General features: G+C 36.2%; 1 protein-coding gene across 1 annotated transcript in view; it reads left to right on the top strand.

Annotated features, from left to right (window-relative positions):
* ank3b (ankyrin 3b) overlaps positions 1–22,836 on the top strand; it is a 106,438-nt gene that overhangs the window by 62,987 nt on the left and 20,615 nt on the right. Inside the window, exons 15-26 of the mRNA XM_016283247.1 lie at positions 1,726–1,824; positions 2,860–2,958; positions 4,877–5,053; positions 5,695–5,790; positions 6,055–6,127; positions 6,231–6,290; positions 11,766–11,889; positions 16,230–16,344; positions 20,786–20,993; positions 21,921–22,017; positions 22,170–22,398; positions 22,561–22,686. Coding sequence (XP_016138733.1) covers positions 1,726–1,824; positions 2,860–2,958; positions 4,877–5,053; positions 5,695–5,790; positions 6,055–6,127; positions 6,231–6,290; positions 11,766–11,889; positions 16,230–16,344; positions 20,786–20,993; positions 21,921–22,017; positions 22,170–22,398; positions 22,561–22,686 — 1,503 coding nt within the window. The remainder of the gene's footprint in view (positions 1–1,725; positions 1,825–2,859; positions 2,959–4,876; positions 5,054–5,694; positions 5,791–6,054; positions 6,128–6,230; positions 6,291–11,765; positions 11,890–16,229; positions 16,345–20,785; positions 20,994–21,920; positions 22,018–22,169; positions 22,399–22,560; positions 22,687–22,836) is intronic.

Below are 22,836 nucleotides of genomic sequence, written 5' to 3'. Positions count from 1 at the left end.
ACACTCAAACTGAAACATAGTTTGAAGCATCTGTCAGATTGCATGGATAACAAGACATCTCTTCTCTCTGGTTAAGACAGGAATAAACAGGCTTTACATTAAAGACCGTATGTAATGGCTTGGCAAGTGCAGTTCCCTTTTCTGTGTTGATATACTGTATTTCCTACTGAAACAGGAGGTTGGTTTTGTAAATATCCAGGAGACATTATAATGAAAAATGTATACTTTGAACCAATTTATAAAATACTCTAATTTGTTAGTCGAATTTATGGTTTCTCAAATTATATTAATTTTTTTGATTCAAACCTTAAATATTGATCAGTATTAATGAAATATACTTATTTTCTCAAACACACACACACACACACACACAAACACACAAACAAAAAGAAAGACTTGAATGTTTATTGTCTTTTTAAAATATGCATCCTATTGAAAGAAAGAAAGAAAGAAAGAAAGAAAGAAAGAAAAAGAACTGGAAACCATGAATCTTTAGAAGAGACTATACATGTTAGTGTATATGCTAAAAGCAATGCACTAGCGTAAAGTGCCCCTATTATGGATTTTTGAAAATGACCTTTCATGCAGTGTGTAACACAGCTCTAAGTGAATGAAAACATCCTGCAAAGTTTTAAATCTGAAAGTGCACCGTGTATAAAGTTATTGTCTCTCAAAAGAAAGAGTCGACTCTGAATCACTGAAACGAGTCGTTTTTAAAACGAATCCCAAGCCGTTTCATGTTGACGTCAACATGAAACATTAGCATATTGCCCACCCACTTGTTGGTCTTTTCACGTTGGTCTGAATGAACATGCAAATTCATTCTTTGCCACTAGGTGCAGCTTTTGGAGCAGTAAAAATTGCGGTTTCCCCGGTAACGCTGTACACAAAGCAGCACTGCGCTCACAAACGCTGCTTTATCAGGCATTACAGGCATGATGAAATGAAAATGAGACCAATCGGACCAATCACCGCAGATTAGCGTCACGCAAAGGAGGAGTTTGGAAAAATTAATCGTTGAGCAAATCGTTTGGGAGTCGTTGAGCAAGTAAGGTAAAAATAAATGCATATCATAAGAAATTGAAAGTGTTTTTTGACCTTGCATGCATGTCAACCTGTTGTTGGGGACTCCCAAAGCCAAATTATGAACCTTTCTTAACCCATAATAGGGGCACTTTAAATTTTTGTCATCCAATAAAACTCAGCCTTGACCCTCAGCAGCTATTTTCTAGCTGTAGTAATAAAAGATTCCCCCAGTGTCCCGCTGTGTGCTTGGGATAGACATAAAATACGAGACAACCATCACTGAGAGGCTGCCAAGTGTTACAGTGTGGGAATGTGCTGAGGAAGGACAATGAATTGATGGTGTTTTCCATGACTCCATTCACCGCAGAGCAGTTTCCCTCCGATAACAGCTGTCACTGGATATGTTTGTTCTGTGCCTTGTGTTACAGCAGTGCTTTATCTCTAACTGGACAGAAGTTTATTCTTTAGTATTACAGAAGGAAACTTGTGCAACACAGATCCGTTTTTTCCCCAATGTCAGTTATACATTTTCAACCCCACACAAAATGAGTTTTGCATGTCATAACGGATGACTTGTCTCTGAATATTCTAGTGGGTACATTTCGTTTTTTTTCTTTTCTTCTTTTGGTTATTATTATTTTTTTAATTCAGTGTACATTTTTTTCTTTATTTCCAAGTATGTACTGTTTGTCTTTGCAGAAAGGATTCACTCCCCTGCATGTTGCAGCCAAATACGGGAAGATTGAAGTTGCTAAATTACTGCTACAGAAGCGAGCGCCACCTGATGCAGCTGGAAAGGTAAAAGTGTCTATTTGTGCACTAATGGTTATAGATTGATGATTACAACCTATAATGTACGAGATTTATAGTATGAGTCTATGTCATCATGGCCAATCTTCGGTTTCTGGTATGGTAACATGACCACGGTAAGAAATGAAGCATTCAGTTTTTATTTCTAAGCATCTGTTTAAAAGGATTTTGGATGAGAGACATGGGCATTGGACACATTTAATCAGAATTCTTTGTGTAATGCCTAAAAATGGTTACATCTGTTTCCCAACTCAGCTTACACCCAATTAAATTTCACACAAAGAAGAAACAACATGCTTGTGCTGGCTAATCTTCAGTCTGACATACAGACAGAAGTATAATGAATGTTGGTTATCATATAGTTCACACATAAAGTAAACTCTCATTACAACTCTCATGCATTTGCATGTGTATGAATGGAAGTGAATGAAACACAAAATTAAGTGTGACTGAACCATTAAAACCTCAAGAAATTAAAAGCAGTTATATGCATTTAAAACATTAATTTCATAGGGTCTTTAATACATATAAACAAACTCATGCGCTTAATGTTAATATTTTGTAGAACTGCTTATAAATACACATTCCTATTATCATTAAAAATGTAGTCACTGACTACAAATTTTTTTATATAAAAAAATTATATAAGCACACTTATGTTGCTGCAATCATCTGCAAATCTATACATTTTATTTCTTAAGTTATGTATTCAGTGTCTTTTAACTAATAAACATCTTTTAAGACATTCCGCTGAATGTCTTTCTAACTGCAGACAGCTAGTGAATGCTTTAAAAATGGCATCTTCCAGGTGAAAAGAGACATTTGTATGCTATCAGGGTACATACTATCATTTTCCACTTCCAGAGGTTTCATTCACTAATGTGTTCTGGCTAAATTTACTCTCCTGCAATGTCCAAATGTAAAAGCTGATTGATTTATGATGGCACCTGTTTCACACACCCCACCTTTGAGCTCTTGGCCAATAATAGCTGTATATCTATGTGTGTATGTATGTGTTTTTAGAGTGGACTAACACCACTGCATGTTGCTGCACACTACGATAACCAGAAAGTGGCCCTCCTTCTGTTGGACCAAGGATCGTCTCCGCACGCTGCAGCGAAGGTATCAGGAAACCCTTACAAACCGCAGTTTCTCAACTAGTAAACACACATTTAATCCACACACACACACAAATGATGAAGAAACATGGCTGCAAGCCAAGCGGCTGCACACATGCTCACACAAAACCACCTCCACCCCACATTCTTGATCATTATCGTCATTTCACTTCTAGTCCACCCACTGTAACCACCGAGGATGGCAAGCTTATGCTTACAATTGGAGAATACATAAAGCGATTCTTCTTAAAGAGGCAAACAGACACAGGAAGTGCTTGTCATACCAAGTTTCAGGCATTGTTCAAATAAGTACAAGCTAGAAAGGGAAGGAATAAATAAAGAGAAAGGCAAAGTTTTTTTTTTTTTTATTTAAGATGAAGTCAAGTAGCGTTGAAAGAGCTGAGTTTTCAGCTGTCATTTGAAAATTGTCAGGGATTCAGCATTCCTATTTTTAGGATAACATATATGAAAAAATGCATACGAAAATTTCGGACTCAGTTTGCAATGACCTTAAATTTTTATGTTTCTTTAACTGTAGTTTATTTTGATAATGAACAGGCGGCGATGTCAAATTAGCAAAATTTGTTGTATGTGCGTGTGAGGAACCGACGCGATCACTGCATTGTTTTCACTACTGTTACGGGTCATTTATGGTCATACCAACGCTGGTTGGTCGTACAGATAGAAGAAAAACATCATTCAAAACTGTAAAGCTTTTGCAAAATAAAGAAAACGGCTTTCCGCCATCTCGTTTTTTTTCCCAGAGAACTTCTAAACGCATTACAATTATCCGAAGCTCAGCACAATTTTTTTTTCTTTTGTTTTGTTAATCTGTTAATGATTTAAGTTAAATATATTTTGTGTATAGGCCTATATTCCTTTTTATGTAGCCTATATAGTTTTATTCTGTTTTCTCCGTTCACAGAAACGCTGCAGGTGCTTGATGTGACCTTGTGTGAATCCGTGTTCTACACCGGTTTCAAACAAAAAGCTGCATGTTAGGCCATTCATTTACACTTAAATGTAGGCCTAATGCTTGGCGGTTCGTGACATATCCTCGGATAAACTCTAACGCCGGGGCATTGCCATGTGACTTACCTATGATGAATTTACAGCTGAGCATGGGCATTTCACTCGTTGGATGCATCAGCGTCACGTTTGCATAGGCCGTACTATGCTGTCTGACAAACTATATTTTATACAGATTTTTTTTTTTTGGTAAGTATTTAATTATTTTGGAAAAAATGTTGGATTATGCAACGGGCATGCAACTCGTTGTCTCCATGCAGTTAATTAATAAACCATCGGTATCTGCCCTTTTCATGCTATTTCCGATATGTTGATGGCTTTAAAATATAATCAAAAAGTGCATCGATAATACATCGGTGCATCCCTAATATACATATATAATATGATGCTCTTAAATTTGACTTTTAATTTTTTGTGATCTAATAAATTTCTAATATATAAAATTTAAGTTCTGTTTACATTTTTATCTAATTGAATATTCAGTTGGGCTTGAAAATGTCACATTATGAAACTAAACACATTACGGAAATGATCACATTACAGAAGTAAAATGGGTTGTGGTTGCCATTTCATGTTGACTTCAAGGTCACCAGTGTCAAATTATGGTTGTATTCAGCTCAGCTATTAAAGGGATAGTTCACCCAAAAATGAAAATTCTGTCATCCTCATGTCATTCTAAACCCGTAAGACCTCCATTCATCTTCAGAACACAAATTAAGATATTTTTTATGAATTCTGAGAGCTCTCAGAATTCATCAAAAATATCTTAATTTGTGTTCCGAAGATGAACAAATGTCTTACGGGTTTGGAACGACATGAGGATGAGTAATTAACGACAGGATTTTCATTTTTGGGTGAACTATCGTTTTAAGAAGTGTTATCTACGCTGATTAATGGATGCTTCATCTATGCATGATGTGTCGCATCTCTTTGGTTATGTTACTAAATTGGTTAATGAATATCTGTGTCAGAGTGGACTGACCCCTCTTCACTTGGCGGCTCAAGAGGACAAGGTCAATGTTTCAGAAGTGCTGGTTAATCATGGTGCCACAATCGACCCAGAGACTAAGGTAATGACCTCACACACAAATTGGGTTTCCATATTTTATGGGGACAGTCCATGGGCATAATGGTTTTCATACAGTACAGACTGTATTTTCTATCTCCTTGCCCTCACCCTACCCCTCCCACAAAACTTCCTGCATTTTTTAGATTTAAAAAAATTATAATTTTGTATGATTCATTGGCTTGTTTCCTCATGGGGACCTAAAAAAACAAACTGGTGTGACTATACTTGTGGGGACATAGGAAATACCAGAACACACACACACACACACACACATTACAGTGTAAAGGTTTGGTGTCAGTATTTTTGTAAAGAAATTAAAACTTCTATTCAGCAAGGAAACATTAAATTGATCAAAAGTTAGAGTTAAGACATTTGGAATATTACAAAAAATTTGAATAAATGCCATTCTTTTGAATTCTAATTATCAGGGTTTCCACTGATTTCAACACTGATCCTAAAGCAGAGTCACCACTGCATTGATTTAGCCTTTTTTTCCTTTCAGAATTTTATGTATATTATATTATATTATATAAAATTGTGTATGTAATAAATTGCATAATAATTACTTAATATTCTAAAACATCTATTTATTTATTCATTCATTCATTTAATTAATATTGCTCTTTTTCCCTTAACCTGCAGAATGGAAACACTGCCTTGGCTATTGCCAGGCGCCTGGGTTACATCTCTGTGGTTGACACACTCAAAGTCGTGACAGAGGAGATGCACACTACTGTGGTGAGGGACTTTGTATCATAACACTTTCTATTCCACTGAATACCGTACACCAGGTGTTATTGTGCTTTAATATAGTGGTCCTCAGAGAGTGGATCGCAACACACACAAAAGTTGGTAGCAGGTCTGTTCTGATAGAGTCACAGATAGCAGGAAAAAACAATGCTATATGCTAATAATGTAAGACATGCTTTATATTTGATGCAAAGCAAAATGAAGCCACATCAACTAATCACTTATTATTTTTTTTTTTTGGTGTTTTTGCAGACAGTGACGGAGAAACATAAATTGAATGTTCCAGAAACAATGAATGAGTTTTTGGACATGTCAGATGATGAAGGTAAACAAGGTTTCATATGTCTCTGGTCTATTTTTATCTTCGTTTAAGTTTATTTTTGTTCATTTACATATTATTTCTAACATTTTTCATTTAAATTACACAGTTCGTAGAGCCAATGTGCCTGAAATGCTCAGTGAGGACTATATTTCAGATGTTGACGAAGGTATCTCTTATTTTGTGTGGTTTGTTCTTATAGCACCTGCTTGTTTCTTTCTTTCTTCACGTTTTCCAACTAACCAGATATTCTTATTCGGTCTTTTTTCTGTTATAGATTCTTTTCACAACATGGCTATCTCTTGCTGGCTTTGTATTAGTTGCTAGGCTGCTCTTTATGAAAATGAAATTCTTCAATATGCAAATCTCTGTTGGCTTGCATATATTAAATCGGGGGTTTGCTATTCTATTAACAACTGTATGTGTAATTACAATTTCACACATACTCTCTTTGTAAATCCAGCCTCTATGTGAAGGATAGTTTTCTTCAGAAGTCTTGGCTGTTAGATATTCCGACAGACGTTTCTTTGGCTCGGTTTGTTTCTGTTTTGCAGTCAGAACCCACAGAGCTTCAGTGTAAGCTAGAAGGATTGAATAGAAGTTTTCCAGTCAGTGCCATGAATGACAAGTTTGTGTATCTGTTTATTTCATACTGTAACGTGAGGGTTATGAATGCATTTAATACTTGATAAAATTATAAAAGGGTGCTAGGGTGTTGCTATGTGGTTGCTAGGGCATTGCGGTGCCTTTTCTTACTTGCCCAAATCAAAAGAATCCACCTTCTAGTCTCTGTGATATTTTGGTCACATTATGTTGTTTATAGCTGTGCGTAACATGCTGTCTGAAACCTTCAACAGTTCTGACATGTGGTGAATATAGTTTATGCTTATGTGTAACAAGAATACAGCCCTCATAAAACCAGTGTGTGTGTGTGTGTGTGTGTGTGTGTTGTAGAGACTGGAACATGGCGTTTAATTACGGTAAACTGATATTCCTGCATACTCCCCGAGGCATAACTGACATAACTCACATGACTTCTTGTTTTCAGTACATATTACACCCCTGTGCCCTGAATACACATGGTCACATGAATATAACCTCAACATTCTGTCATTTATTTCCTGAATGAAAGTGTCTGCTTTTCATTATCTTTTAGCTGGATGACTAAAAAAACTGATGAATCAATTCTGCTCACAACGGCAGTTGGTAACTGAATGCAAACGTCTGTTTGGCAAAAAACATTTTGCCATTGCTGACGCTGCTCGCTTTTTCCATCTGATTCTCTGGCTCTCTCGCTGGCAGTGTGAAAGAGCTCAGCTCTGTTTATCCGGGCGTGAGGTGCAGTACTAATAACTCAGATCCCAGGCAAACAGCACCAGTATCTTACATTTAAAGTCCATGTTTACGTTTTCTTTAGCACATGCTTTTATCTATCAATAGAAAATCAAAATTGAACATATTTATTTTGTTAATACACATTTTCTTGATCTTATTGAGCACAAGTTATTGCAGTGTCTATTATAAATATTTTTTTCTGTAATCTTGAGTCAAGGTGTTTGAGAAGCTTTAGCATTATAGAGTCCTATTACGCTCTTTTACAAAGTCTTGATTTTGTTTTGGGGGTGTACTAGAACAGACTCTCATACTAGGTTGTTCGAAAAACATATTATTTTTCACATATTTTACATTATTACAACACCTCTCTCCCCAGTCTGGCATGAACAGCTCGAATAGTTCCTGTATCAAATGAAGGCCCGCCTTCTGAAATACGAAATGTGCTGTGATTGGTTAGCTGGGCCAGTGTGTGTTGTGATTGGCCCCATTTGGCACCTGGTCGGGAAATGTCACGCCCCTTACCATAACCCCCTGCGAGCTTCAGTGTAAAAAAAAAGTGGTTCAAAATCAAATAAATTTGAGTGAGATTTAAACCCGGATGATTGTAACCACTCTAAGTTCGTCTGCGTTGGGGAAACTATCGTGTCTCCGACATAGTGATAACACTCGTTGCCTTCTCTAGTGCAGCTCAACCAGGTCTCGTCCCATTCGTCGATATATGTGATATCACAAATCCCGGAAAATATGCGTTGTAGTCCAAACGAGTCGTTTCAAGCCTTGAATATTTAGATCACATCTCAAAAGAAGAAAGACAACGATATCTGAACAAACTGCACGTTTTGGGCACTTGCAATCCATATACAGCACCTACGATTACTATTTCAATCACTTTTCTGTGAAAAATGCTTAACATGAAATTGTGCCTTGTGTTCTTACTGTATTCTGGGTTCACCTGATTTTTTGAGTCTTTTTCTCTGATTCAGAAAAATCAGAATACCCTGGTCATGCTCGTTGGTTTTTGCATGCAACCTGCAAGGGTATTAAAATAACACTATAAAATAAGATAAAATGGTTTCAAACTAGATCAGATGAGTTGCTGATCTGCATTTTTCTGCAAATCTCTAAAATTTGTATTCTACTGTAACATGTTAAATTTGCAATGAAACAAAAGTATTGACAGATCTTCCATATTTTGACGTACATCAAAGTGTAATGGATTATAAAGACAAAAATTGTAGGGTGGGAACTTGAATGAATGAGTCATTTATATCATTGAGTCATATATATAACTTGTTTCTATTTATCGGTTGTTGATTGGATTTTGAGATGTGGGCATGGCACTCAAAAGTGGAGGGAAGATACTGGAATGTCCAGTTGTGACGACTTATACATTCTGAGGTAAAATAAATAAATAAATATAAAAATGTAACCTATGCACAAATGAATTTTTACAATAATCTCTATAATATGCATTTCGAAAATAGTGATTTTTCATTTCATGCCAACTTTAAAAGTGCAGGGATTATTAACAGGTGTCGCAATGTGTTCAGTGATTCAGGATTGTGAGTTCCTGGAGTTTGTACTCTGGCAGCTCAAGCACGCTGTTCCCAGGGGGCCGCGGTCAGGTGGCAGGCGGTCTTTTTCCGTTGGTCTCCCTCCTTTTTTACTATTTGTTCTGCTGCCTGTAAAAGGGCTCTTTTGTTGTCCCTCTGTTGAACAGGGTCTGATTACACAGAGCACCTCACCACCAGCACAAATTACCATAGAAATACGCCCCTTTCCACTTCTATTGTGTCCCACCCCAGCTGGAGGCTCCTGGGGCATGAGGAATGCCGAGATCCGATCACCACACTCGCTCTGAAACTGCCTCAAGTGTTACCTCGCTCCCGCGATGACCTCACACAGATCAGACTCGCGCCGGCCCCTTGCCGTTTGAACGTCCTGTCAGGCCGTGGCAGAGGGGTGTGTTTGTGTGTGTGCGTGCACAGAGAGAGGCAACTGGATCGTTTCAGACACTGTGGACAGGGCCGTAGTGGACATGTGGAAGTAATCGTGCCGTTTGGAGTTTACCGGATTGAGGAAGTGAGGCTTCTGGGAGTAAAAGAGGACCTGTAAATATTTTTAAAGCTGGTGTGAAGATGAAGGATGGATTTGGCTGTTCAGTGTAAGAGATCTTGTTTATCACGAATGGCTGTTACTGATTCGATCACGCTGTCCAAAAACACACTATACAATAGTTTTGGAAGTGGTAGGGAAGCCGAAATAAGTTTAAGTTTACTTACAAAACTGTGACCAGAAGTTTGCTTTAACTTTTTCGGGACATCCATAATTAAAGTAAATGTTCTTTTTAAGGCTGTAAAATTTCTAATGATCTTGTGTGCTGTGTTCACTCACCACTTGTTAGAAAAGTTTTGCTGACCTGTTAACTTGTGGTAGTGTTCAGGGTGCTAGTGAATTGCTTTATTGTGTAAGAGGCAGAACGGATTTGGGTTTCTTTTTCGGACATTTCACAATTTAATCAGTGTGTGTGTTTGCTTGAAAGAGAGTGAAAGTTGCAGTTCATTGGGGCTGATTTTGGGGGGAGGTGGTTGCCTGGGTGAATAGCAGTGGAGTGGAGGGGGGGGTGTCGATGGTGAAATGCTGTGTTCCCCAATCTCTCTCCTAACCTGCATTCACAGCATAGTTGAATGTGGCCCAATTATGTTTTTTATGTAAACATTATGTGACGGAGCTGTTTTGTGAATGACAGTGTGAACAGAAAACTAATTATGTTGATTCTGGGCCACTTCCAAAAGTGGAAATAAATCTGATTCAACACTGATCATACATTCTTGCTAGAGTTTGTTCTAAATCTTTAACCTTAAATGTTTATGAATTTAATTTAATTTAACGTTCAAAAGAACAAACAGACATTCAGACTTTTTTTGGTTTGTGTATAATTTAAGCTATGAAGTTCAAAAAATTGGTAACATGTAAATTAACTGGTCAAAAATATTATTTAAAATTACTATTTAACTGAACCAAGCTACAGTATATACATCGATTTTTACATACAAATACATTTTAATGGGTGAGATTAATTTTTTTTACAGTGTAATTTTACTGTTATATTGTTTATACTTTTATACTCTTTTTTTCTTTCTTTTTTAACTAAATGTTTTTTTAAAGAAATTTAGGATTAAATTGTCATTTTTGCTATATTAGGTATATACTGTAAATGTTTTTTTGAAGTTGTAAAAAAACAAGATTATTGGTGTAGGGTTTTGCAAGAGTGTTCTATTTTACAATATTAGTTTTTCTACTACAAAATGTCACTTTTAATTCAATGTGTTACTTGCCCTTTCTTTGTAATTGTTTGCGAAATTTTTGTCAGTGTACAAAATGGGATGACATGACCTATTTGCATGCTGAATTATGATTGGTCATATTTCTTGCCGTTATTTGTATATTGTATTGAAATGGTCTTTTTGTATTATACTATTATAGATGCCTTTAGATCAGATAATTTATTAGTTTTATTATGTATTATACAGAAACATATAAATATTTTTTTCTTTAATATATGTTTAATATAAATCTTGTAATCTTATGTAAAATATGTTTATATAAATGTAAATATGTTCACATATATTTATATTTATACTATATTTATTAGAAATGATTAATATATATTCATAGATTATAAGTATTAGTATTAGCATGTAGGTCATGTGAAAATTCTCCTCACAATTCATAAAATCATAATTGGGGGCTTTTTCTTGCAACGCGACCGTAGCCTTCCTCTTCCTCTCTCTGCATTCTAGTCTTCCTCTCTCTGCTTCTGCGACCCACTTCACTGCTGCTCTGCTGTAGTGTCCTTTAACTGCAGCTTCTGAGGATGGATGGCCTGTTTGAATCCATCTTGTCAGGGATGCATATTAAAAACAGATTTATGGTCACCACGAGCGAGCTGCAACATATGGTCTTGATGTTCTCTAAGTCCCTTGCTTGACTTATAATAATATAATCGAAACAAAAATCGCATGAATCTGCAGCTATGAAAGAGTTCGGGAAGTGTGCCAGTGACTGTTGCGGGATTGTGGGATTGGTGTGGGGCATTTTGGTCCAGCCATTCATTCTTAACGCCAACATGACATCAAAATGTACCCCATTTACTTCGTCTCACTCCCCATGATTCATTGGTGCACATTTTTCCAAAGAAAAATGGAAAACATGACAGAAGTTAAATGGGTTTTGAATGTCATTCATGTTGACTTTATAGGGTCAGTGTCTCTCAGAAGGGTGTAGTAATTCTTTCTTTTGCTGACAGGTGAGGATGCGATGACAGGAGACACGGACAAGTACCTGGGACCGCAAGACCTGCGAGAGCTCGGAGACGACTCTCTCCCTCAGGAAGGATACGTGGGATTCAGCGTCGGAGCCCGAACGGCCAGGTAACATACCCTCACCACATGCAGACAGTGACGTCTAAACAGTGGAAATTAACTGTTTTCAGCATGATATACTCCATAAATATTCAGGCCTAAAGTTATGATTTATGTATTTGAATTGCATATAATTTTTCCATCCATTAGAATTACCTCACCACATGCAGACAGTGACGTCTAAACAGTGGAAATTAACTGTTTTCAGCATGATATACTCCATGTAGAGCTGTAGGTGCTACAGCGCTCAAAAAATATTCAGGCCTAAAGTTATGATTTATGTATTTGAATTGCATATAATTTTTCCATCCATTAGAATTATATTGTTTTTAACAAATATTAACTTAATGTGATGCTTATCTGTCAGTCTTACATGAATAAAACAGGTAGGATTTAATTAATAATAATAATAAAATGAATTTGTTTTAAATACACAATAACCAGGTTTATATTTTTAGCATGAATAAATCAATTTATTTAAATCTCATCCATTTTAACTAATTAAATATTTCTTGTTAGCCATATTTTAATCACATTCATGCTTTTTTTACTGAATAAATGTAATTGTTTTAACAATTAAAACCCAAATCAATTTATTTTGAAAATTCAATTAATAAAATCAAATGAATGCAAATAGTTAATAATAAACTGATTGTTTTATGTATTTATTTATTTATTTATTGTGAGTGCAGATTGACAAATATGCATCACACAGTTTATTATTTCCTTTCTTGTAATAGAAATTATGGAAATTTGATATGCAATTTAAATACATAAATTTAGGTCTAAATATTTTTAATTGTAAAAGGTTTTAGGTTCAAACCCCACAAGTTCTGAGTCATGAAGTTTTGACAATTGAGTCATACTCTTAACATCAGTACATCTATAGGAATCATGCTGTACGTAAGTATCAGTACTACTCATATAGTTTAGGATTAATAAACATATATTAAGTATTTGGACGACAGCGTTTCACAATATCTGGACTGTTGGACCAGGTTAACAGACCACATAAGATAAGAGAAGATGTTAGACCATTTAAAGGGACAGTTCACCCAAATTGTGCTTGTCCTCATGTTGTTCCTGACCCATGTGACTGTTTTTTCCCTTGTAAAACTAAATTAGATGTCTTGAAGAATATTCGCTCACAATAACTATCATCTGAAAGATCTGGTTTCTGAATGGAGAGTATTCATGGCCGCAGCAGCCAGCTGTTAGTTCCTGATTCCTGTCCTATCTGGAGGCTGTACACTCTTTATTTACTCTTTATTTTGATTCAGTACCATGTGCTGTTGAGTGAGAAGGCCGTAGCTAACCTACATGTAACTCGCTTCAGGGGATTTTCCCTCCAACAAACAGAAGTTTGACCGCATTCATTAATCGAAAGGGTTGAGTGAGATTTGACAGTACTGTACACGCAAGCCACAAAACAGGAAATCACAATCATGTTCAATAACAGCATTTGTCACTGAGAGGACACTTTTTATCTAATGACTTGACATTATGGTGTAAAAGCGGATTTTATGTTTTGAAAGTAAATTATGTCTCAGTGAAAACAAGAATCAGGTGATAGAAATGCTTGGATTTGGATGTCATATGTTGCCACGTGACTCTTTTTTTGCTTTATTCTTTAAAGAGGTCATACCATGTTTTAGGCATTCATCATATTGTTTTTTGACTGATATTTTTCATTTATTATTATGTTTTATTATTTATGATATATTATGTCTTTATTTATTATTCATTTATTAGCATAGTCCAGTATTGGATAATTATTGCCCAATATTAAATGCCTATATTTAATGAATCATGGCCATTGACTAATCAAAATGTTAACATTTTTTGATATCTTGCTATTATTTTTCCTATTTTTTTTTTTCATTTAGAAAATTATTTATTGTAGTTTTTAGTGTTTTTATATTTTGATTTTTAGAGAAAAAGTATTATAAATTAAAGTAAAGTAGTATAAGTAGCTAGAAGAGAATTAGATAATTATCAGCCTATCACTATCGGCTATATATATATATATATTGTATAAATGCTTTATGAAATAAATTGTCCGTTCTTTGTGTCTGTTCCTTTAAGAAACGCTCTCTTCGGGTGTGAAATGAGATACAGCACATTGCATTTACTCATCTCATGGGAGTCATGGGATTCTGACACAGGACCTGGAGTTTTGCAAGGAATAACAAATGTAGCAGCACCATAAACATAACTGTATGATCATAAAGGCACAAGTGTTGGGGAAGTGATGTTCAGTTGTCATACAGAGAATCGCTTGAGATATAGACATACTTCGTAATAACTTCTTTCGTGTTTAGGGCATCCTGTCTGTGTTCTTTTCGTTACATATGCGAAATATCACGTCCTAATGGATTAAAGAGTAAAAGAGGAGTAAAGCCTCAGTTAATTAGTGTGTGTTAGAGTACAGTACAATGCAGCCCCAGACATGAGAGTCGGACTCATTCAGCCACTGCATTTCTGATTTGTTGCCTTCAATTTCCTCTGTTCTTCCGCTTCCATTCCAAACAATCACCATAGTCCTAAAGTCAGGTAAGAGGGCATGATGCTTCCGACCCTTTCCATCCTATATCCCGAGTCATTCTGAAACCATGGAACATTGTTGTGTACCGTGCTTTGTACATTGTTTTTCATTTGATGAAGTATACACATTCTTGCTGTCTGTGGACTATGGTTTCATTTCGATTTTAGGTTTGGTGTGTGAACCTGATTTGTCGAGTTTTTCTTTTTCTTTTCAGGTTTGATTGTCGTGAACATTTGAGTTTTTGTCCCCTTGAGTCCAGTTACTGTACAAAATAGTTTCTTAATGTAGCTTCCAGGGATGCATGAAGAGCCTCATCAGCTGAATCAAATTTCATCCATTTAAATCTGCAAACTCAGAAACTCACAGTACATGCTCACAAGAAACAGATTCTCCTTTGGCAGTCAGGCAGTGCCAGATTTTGTTGTGAACTGAGAACCCGCGTCATATTGATTTCTGATTGGGCACAGTCTTTGGAAAGAGCACTCGCATGTTAGCTCAGTCTGCATTAATGCACCTGACCTTACTGCAAATAGAAATGAAGTCAAGATACAATAAACAACTTCCAGATCTGTTTTAGCTTCAGTACAGTTTTATATAATTGTCCATTTGCTAGCTCCGCTCCATTATTTACTGTTACTCTCAAACAGCTTTAGAGAATGTCTCATATGAATGGTAGGTTTTCGATTAACAGAGTGATTTTTTATTTATTTTTTGTTAAATGTGCTCAAAGAGCAGTAAAAAAATGTACTGTATATTATTCTTATGTAATATTCTTATATGCTGGAATGCATTTCAATGGTGCACAGCATTATAATCTTTCAGTTTATCACTATTGGCTGATTTTGGATATATTTCAATGGCGTTGCATTATTATTTCCCTTTATTTTTACATTTAGATTACTTTTACCATTATCTAAAGTTGATCTTTAAAAATGCTAATAATTTAATTATTTAAATTTAATTAATTAATAACACTTTTAGGAAATCTATATCTTTATCGTACTTTATAATGCTGATGCCTAAATTCACTTGAAATATTGAAAAGTATTTTAAAGTGCTTTATTTTTATCTATACAAAATCATAAAATTGTTAGATAATCAGCCAACGTTATAGACTTATTATTAATATGATCAACTTATTGTATTGGATAGAATTTTTCAAATCTGTGCATTTCTACCACAGTGGCTAATCAATGCATAAATGAAATCATGTTAGGTTATACATATTTAATTTGAAGCAAATATAGATTTAGGTTATAAGTATTTAATTTGAAGTAAATATAGATGTTCTTACTGGTGTTCTGCATGTATTTAAAGATTTGGAAAGGTAAGAAGTGCCATGTTTATTCTCTTCAACTATTACAAGTCCTTTGGCAATAAAATGTTTTCATATTTTTGGTTAATTTCTATAAATCTCCATTTTATCAAAACACACATATCCTCCTTATATATTTACTTTATAAAAGTGCAAAAGTCTAATAATGTGTTACTAACAATGGGGTTTAACAAAGTACCAATTGCATAGTTTTGAAAAACAGTCTGGCACACATTTGTGTCTCATTCATTCAGTCATTACAAATAATTAATCTAAGCATCTATTCTCCTCTTTTCTCTCAATGTCTAACCAATCACACCACTACAAATGTACAGGGTTTGATCCCTGTTTTGGCTATTGTGCATCAATTTCCCTGGAAGTTGCATGCATTAATGAGTGTTTTTGTTTTGTGTGTGTGTGTGTGTGTGTTTTGTGTGTATTTCACTGTCACTCCCCCGCACTGTATGGTATTAATGTAAATGCCAACAGTCTGCGCTCCTTCAGTTCGGATAGGTCCAACACACTCAACCGGAGCTCCTTCGCCCGTGACAGCATGATGATTGAAGAGATCCTGGCGCCAAACAAGGACACGGTACGCCCTCTTTTTCCTTGAGTTTTCAGATTCTGTGTTGCCTTTGTGCTGCTATCACTTTAAGACCTAAAGCACAGTTCTAATTTACTGTTACACATGCCTTTTCTTTCTCAACTGTTTGTCACGGAATGCCAGGAGAAAACAAAATTAGATCCAAGTGCAGTAAGTTTATTAAAATAACAAATAATCCAAAACAGAACAAAAACTAGGCAAAAGGTAAATTCAAAACACAGGGAACAGAAAACACGACGTAACTCAAACAATACTGCAGCAAAGACGGACAGTGAGAGCATGGTATAAGTAGTTATGAAATGATGAGTAAATTGCCAACAGGTGATAATGATCAGAACAAAACGACAAAGCAAAGGACTATGGGAAACGGAGTTCAAAACATGTAACACAGAAACAGGAAGAGCACCCTCAAGTGGCCAGTCCAGGGCACCACAACCAGACACTGTGACACTGTTTACATCACTTCAGACAAAACCGACTGTGTTTACGAGGATATGTGACCCTGGACCACAAAACCAGTCTTAAAGGGTTAGTTCATCCAAAAATGAAAATTAGCCCATAAATTACTCACCCTCAAGTCATCATAGGTGTATATGACTTTCTTCTTTCAGACGAATCCAGTCGGAGTTATATAAAAAATTGTCTTTGATCTTTCAAGCTGTTTCATTGCACTCAGCGGGTGTTGCATGCATCAGCCCAAAAGCACTTAATTAAAATGCGCCCATCCATAAAAAAAAAGTGTCTCACACGGCTCTGGGGGGTGAACAAAGGCCTTCTGTACGAATCGATGCATTTTTGTAAGAAAAATATCCATATTCAAAATGTAATAATCACTTTGATGTAGCTTGCGCTCACTGTTGTACACTGGAAGCAGTTCCGGGCGGATGACGTATGGAGGTCTTTTATGCCAAAAATCATTAGGATTATTAAGTAAAGATCATGTTCCATTAAGATATTTTGTAAATTTCCTAACGTAAATATATCAAAACTTAAATTTTGATTAGTAATATGCATTGCTAAGAACTTCATTTGGACAACTTTAAAGGCGATTTTCTCAGTATTTAGATTTTTTTTTTGCACCCTCAGATTCCAGATTTTCAAATAGTTGTATCTCGGCCAAATATTGTCCTATCCTAACAAACCACACATCAACGGAAAGCTTATTTGTTCAGCTTTCAGGTGTTGTATAAATCTCAGTTTCGAGAAATTGACCCTAATGACTGGTTTTGTGGTCCAGGGTCACATATTGTGATATAATTTTGTGGTCATTTGTGAAGTCAAGTGCAAGAAGATGCGAAAGAGAACTCAATTCAGTATTTGCACGCTGTATGAAAGGCGGCTTTTTGTGAATGTGCTTTGGACATTTGCACATCACACGAGTGCCGAATTGAGTTCTTTTCTTGCATTTCAGTGTTTTAAAATCACATTACAATGTGTTAGTGCTAATATTAAAGTTTTTCCATATTCCCTATTTCCACTTGTTTCTTTGCAGCGTTTCTCCCTCACCCCTTCAGTATGACAACAGGTGACGGTTGATCATGTGATCACAGTTTATCCTCCCTGTGTTTGTGTTGCTGTTCTCAACTCAACTTCTAGGGAAACGCAGTCCAGGCCAATATATCAGTAGAGATCACTATTTGATAACATCTTCACGAGTCATAAGACCTACTGTACACATGTATATCATTGTTTTTTTATTCTACAGTATATACTATAATGTTCAAATTTTTAAGTTTTAGCAATACAAATACAAATAAAAGATTTACAATGTAACATGTTAACATTTTTTTTTAATTCTGATCCTTTACTGTAAACTAATTGTAACTGTCTTGGTTAATACAATGGCTAAATATCCGACCAACATTGTGTACCTCACTAACTTCTCACCAGGTGCATGGAATGATTCCAGATCACTTCTTCTTCTCTGATTTTCTCTCTGAAATTTGTTTGTGAGTGTGTCTTTGTCACAGCATGGGACAATTCATCTCTGAGAGCCTGTAAGATGAAGGTTGCTTAATGATTGATCATTTTATAAGCATTTCTGATTAGTTTTATGGTCAATACATATTTCCATTGGCTAGATATACTGTAGTGCTTGTTTAAAGAATTCTTAAATTATTTTATCCCACTGGCAATTGTTTTGCTTAATTTTAGGATTGTTTTGCTCTATTTAGGTGTTTTGCTTGTCTCAAAAGGGCATTTTTTTGCCAAATTTACAAATTTCCTTAATCAAGCCCTGTCTTGGTCTTAAACATCTGTTCATCTATTTTAATGTTATCTCACTATTACTGTTACGGTGTATTCAAGTTGAAATATCACAAGATTTAAATTACTGAAATAAATTAACTTTTCCATGACATTCTAATTCATTGAGATGCACCTGTATATCCAAAGTTCTGGCATGAAACTCTAGTCCTATAGGTCTAACTCAATCTGACATAATTACGTCATGAGGGCCTTACGCATCGCTTTAGTTCCAGAACTAAATGTACAGTACTAAAGTACTGGGACTATTTTGCGCAAACTATTTCCCAGTACTATTTAAAGGGTTGCATTCGCACCGAGAGTGTGTACTAGGAAGTGACGTAAGCCGGTCGACAGCGACGTCATTTGTGCGAGGCGTTCAACAACAGAAACAAAGAAGAACAACATTAACAACAGGAGGATGGAGGACGCTGTGATCGGAGCTGTGTTTTTGTTGCGTCTCGCGGGTTTCACAATAATGGACATGGAAAGTCGACGTATACGTAAAGCGATTGAAAGAACGGAAAGGAGGACTAAGAATCGCCAACGACAACTGGCAGCGCTACATTTGCTACAAGTGCCTCCACTTCAGCGTCCGTCCATCTATCGCTGTTCTCTATACTTGCGAAATAAGTTGACACAATGTTTACACGGCGTTTTAAATCATGGCGGGGGAGGGGGTTTTCATATGCGTTTGGCCAATCAATGTCTACTTACGTCACGATTAGTACCAGTTGTGCTGGTTAGATCCTGCTCCGGAGTAGGAGCTAATTTGGTTCTCGAAAAAGGCAGTCCGGTACTAAAATTGTGCCCAGTTTCGGTGGTGCGAAAACGCCAAAAAGTGGGTAGTTCCACAATTAGTTCTGGTACTATGAAAAGTTTCCCGCGGTGCGAAAGGCCCTATTATCACATGGCACAGCTAATTGGTTCTCTCCTGTATCGGTAGCCAGTGAGCTCACTGATCAACATTCAAATACTTGGCTAGTTCTTGCTGCAGTAGTAGCAGCGCGCTTGAGAAACCCCCCACCTTCCCCAGCTCCACCGGTATATATCTGCTACGGGGTAGTCATGTATGCTATGGGGCTTATTCATATATGTTATATTAGGGCTGGGCGATATAGCTAAAAAAATTTATCAATGAAATAATGTTTCATATCGTTCGGTATCAACAGTTATTGACATTTTCATAACCTTTTTTAAAACAAAGCACAATATAGTTTTTGTTTTGTTTTTAATTTACCCAATTGATTGAGACAAACAACATTTTTTTTGTTTTAACAGTCAAACACAAAATAAAATTTAAACAAATATCAATATCTCCTTTCTTATGTGTTATATGCAGATTAAATAAGTCTTATGGAAAATGTTGGCTTGTCTCTCGAGGCCACAGGAGGGCGCAATGAGCAAAACAATGCAGCGTATTAAATTGTCAGTGCAATGAAATAACTGTCCATAAAAAACATGCATAACGTCCACGTCCACGTGCATAACCATTTTTGCATTCAAATGCAATTTTTTTTTATTTTAAATTCGACTAATATTGATTTTTTTTTATTCACAATCTCCTCATCACAGGCAGGCACAGCACTCATGTTCGTGTTTGTGTGTGCTGTCTGCTGTCTGCGTCCCTCATAGCATGTGCCTATATCGTGCGCTATATCAAATATTTTTTCTATCATTATCGATGAAGGAGTACCGTCGATAAATATCGATACCGTTTTATCGCCCAGGCCTGTGTTATATGTGCAGCAGCAGTATTTCTTACATGCTCACAGCAGCATGTTGTGGATGTATTGGCAGTAGCAAGTCTCAGTATCTCGGCATCTATGGTTCCATGAAGAGCCTTTAACATCCATGGAACCTTACCATTCCAGAAAAGGTTCTTTATAATGGAAAAAGTTTCTTTATTTTAACTTTTTTTTCATTAAAGTGTACTGTAAGCCAATTGTAGGTTGATTCCTTTGAAAACTGTAACACTCTGACTCTATCAAACATTGATTGTTTAAGCATCCTAACACAATCTGATATAATAACACTAGCTCAACCAATGATGTGAGTTTAGGGCTGGACATATTTGGGATTATTTGGAAATGCATGATTTTCCCATTTGCTGATGCTAGCGGTCAGAAATTGCACACTTTAATAGAGCTCATTGTGTAGATGTTTCACTTAAATGATCTTGCTTTCTCTTTAACAGGCCCAGCCTGTTCCGGATGAAGCTGTGAAGAAGATCATAGGAAATCGTGCCACCTTCAGCCCTATAGTGACAGTGGAGCCTCGCAGGAGGAAGTTCCATAAGCCCATTACTATGACCATACCTGTGCCTCCGCTGTCTGGAGAGGGTGTGGTGAATGGCTACAAAGGAGACCCAACACCAAGCCTGCGCCTACTCTGCAGTATAACTGGTAGGATTGACTTTTAGAGAATAACTATGTATAATAAAATATAAAATCTTTTTAACAGTTTGTCAAACTTCTATTTCACTATAGTGGTGTTTGCAATCATCACTCTATTGCTCTATTGCTGATAATAAGGGATGATAACAACTGATAACAACAAGAAGAATGATAACTAAAATGATAACTTTATTAGCGTCCACACCAACACGCAATATCGTTCTGTTTGTCATAATCGCACGCAGCAGTTATGTCATCGCTTTGCGTTAAATGCTCGAGCTCTTTAAAGGTGGATTCTGATTGGTTGTCGATGTTCAGAAAATGATTCCAATGATATTGTATAGTTGTGGTTTGGACATCTCTCACAGAATTATAACAATTCTGAAAACTTTATAGTAAGCATTATAGATATAGTCCTTGGTGTGGACGGGCTTTAACTCATAACTTCTCTATTACAGTATTTGTCTCTAAGGATGCACTGATTATAATTTTTAATGGCCGATTAAGATTTTTTACGAGCAAGCAGGCCAATTCCGATACCGACTGCAGTTTTTTTTAATAAAAGAGTACAAGATCAAAATGTTTATTTGCTCTATTTCAATCCAAACTGGCCCTAAACAGAAATGTCTAGCCATTTAAATTTAGAGGAAATCACTGCATTTTAATAGCAATCCAAACAAAGATGCTACATTCATGTAGTATGAGCAGTTGTTTTTGATTTCAATAAGATTGTATAATATGGCATTTAAAACAAAAACTATATGAAGTTTCTGAATTTAGCTTTGTGAAACTATGCTACATAAAACATACCTGCAAAAAACAAAAACAACAAATTGACAGCCGGTCAACCAGTGCATCTCTGTTTGATCTCTATTTGAGCACTCAGATTTTCTTAAGAAAATGTAGAAATCATTTTAATAAAGCATCTCGTGACAGGTGGCACATCGCCGGCTCAGTGGGAGGACATCACTGGGACTACACCTCTCACCTTTATGAATGACTGTGTGTCCTTCACCACAAACGTATCTGCCAGGTACAAGAACAACTTAGAAACTTCTCTCTCATAAAATCCTCTTAACTGCCTAAAACAATTTTTCAATACCTCAGATCTAATTCTAGAAAATATTAAGGCGTATTATCAAAATCTCACATTTTCAGCTTTGTGACTGTTCAATTTGTGTCCAGGTTTTGGCTTGCAGACTGCCATCAGACCCCAGAGACTGTAGGTTTGGCCACCCAGCTCTACAGAGAACTCATCTGTGTGCCCTACATGGCCAAATTTGTAGTGTTTGCTAAAATGAATGACTCTGTGGAGTCCAGCCTGCGGTGCTTCTGTATGACAGACGATAAAGTGGACAAAACCCTGGAACAGCAGGAGAACTTTGAGGAGGTGGCCAGAAGCAAAGACATTGAGGTGCATGATCCGTTTTTATTTATTTATTTGTTTATTTATATGAAAAATTTAAAATGAGAATTTTATGAGATAAATGAGTATTTTATGAGATATTATTAGGATTTTTGCACATTAACATTTTTATAAAATGTGGTTTGCATGACACGACTGGCTGTTTTAAAGGTGCTGGAAGGGAAGCCCATCTATGTGGACTGCTATGGCAATTTGACCCCTCTGACCAAAGCCGGACAGCAGCTGGTTTTTAACTTCTATGCTTTCAAAGAAAACAGACTGCCGTTCTGTGTGAAGGTAGATTGTTTTTTCTTCTAGCATTTTCATGACAATTAGATACATTAGTAATACATTCTGCCTGCCAAATTGTTTTGTTATTAAAATCAGCATAAATCTCTGTTAGACCCTGAGCTATCAGAAGGTAATGAGAAACATGTAGCTCCTCGC

Source organism: Sinocyclocheilus grahami, unplaced genomic scaffold (genome assembly GCF_001515645.1).
Source record: "Sinocyclocheilus grahami isolate Dianchi unplaced genomic scaffold, SAMN03320097.WGS_v1.1 scaffold172.1, whole genome shotgun sequence".
Taxonomy (NCBI): domain Eukaryota; kingdom Metazoa; phylum Chordata; class Actinopteri; order Cypriniformes; family Cyprinidae; genus Sinocyclocheilus; species Sinocyclocheilus grahami.
This window is presented reverse-complemented; position numbering and strand designations above follow the sequence as displayed.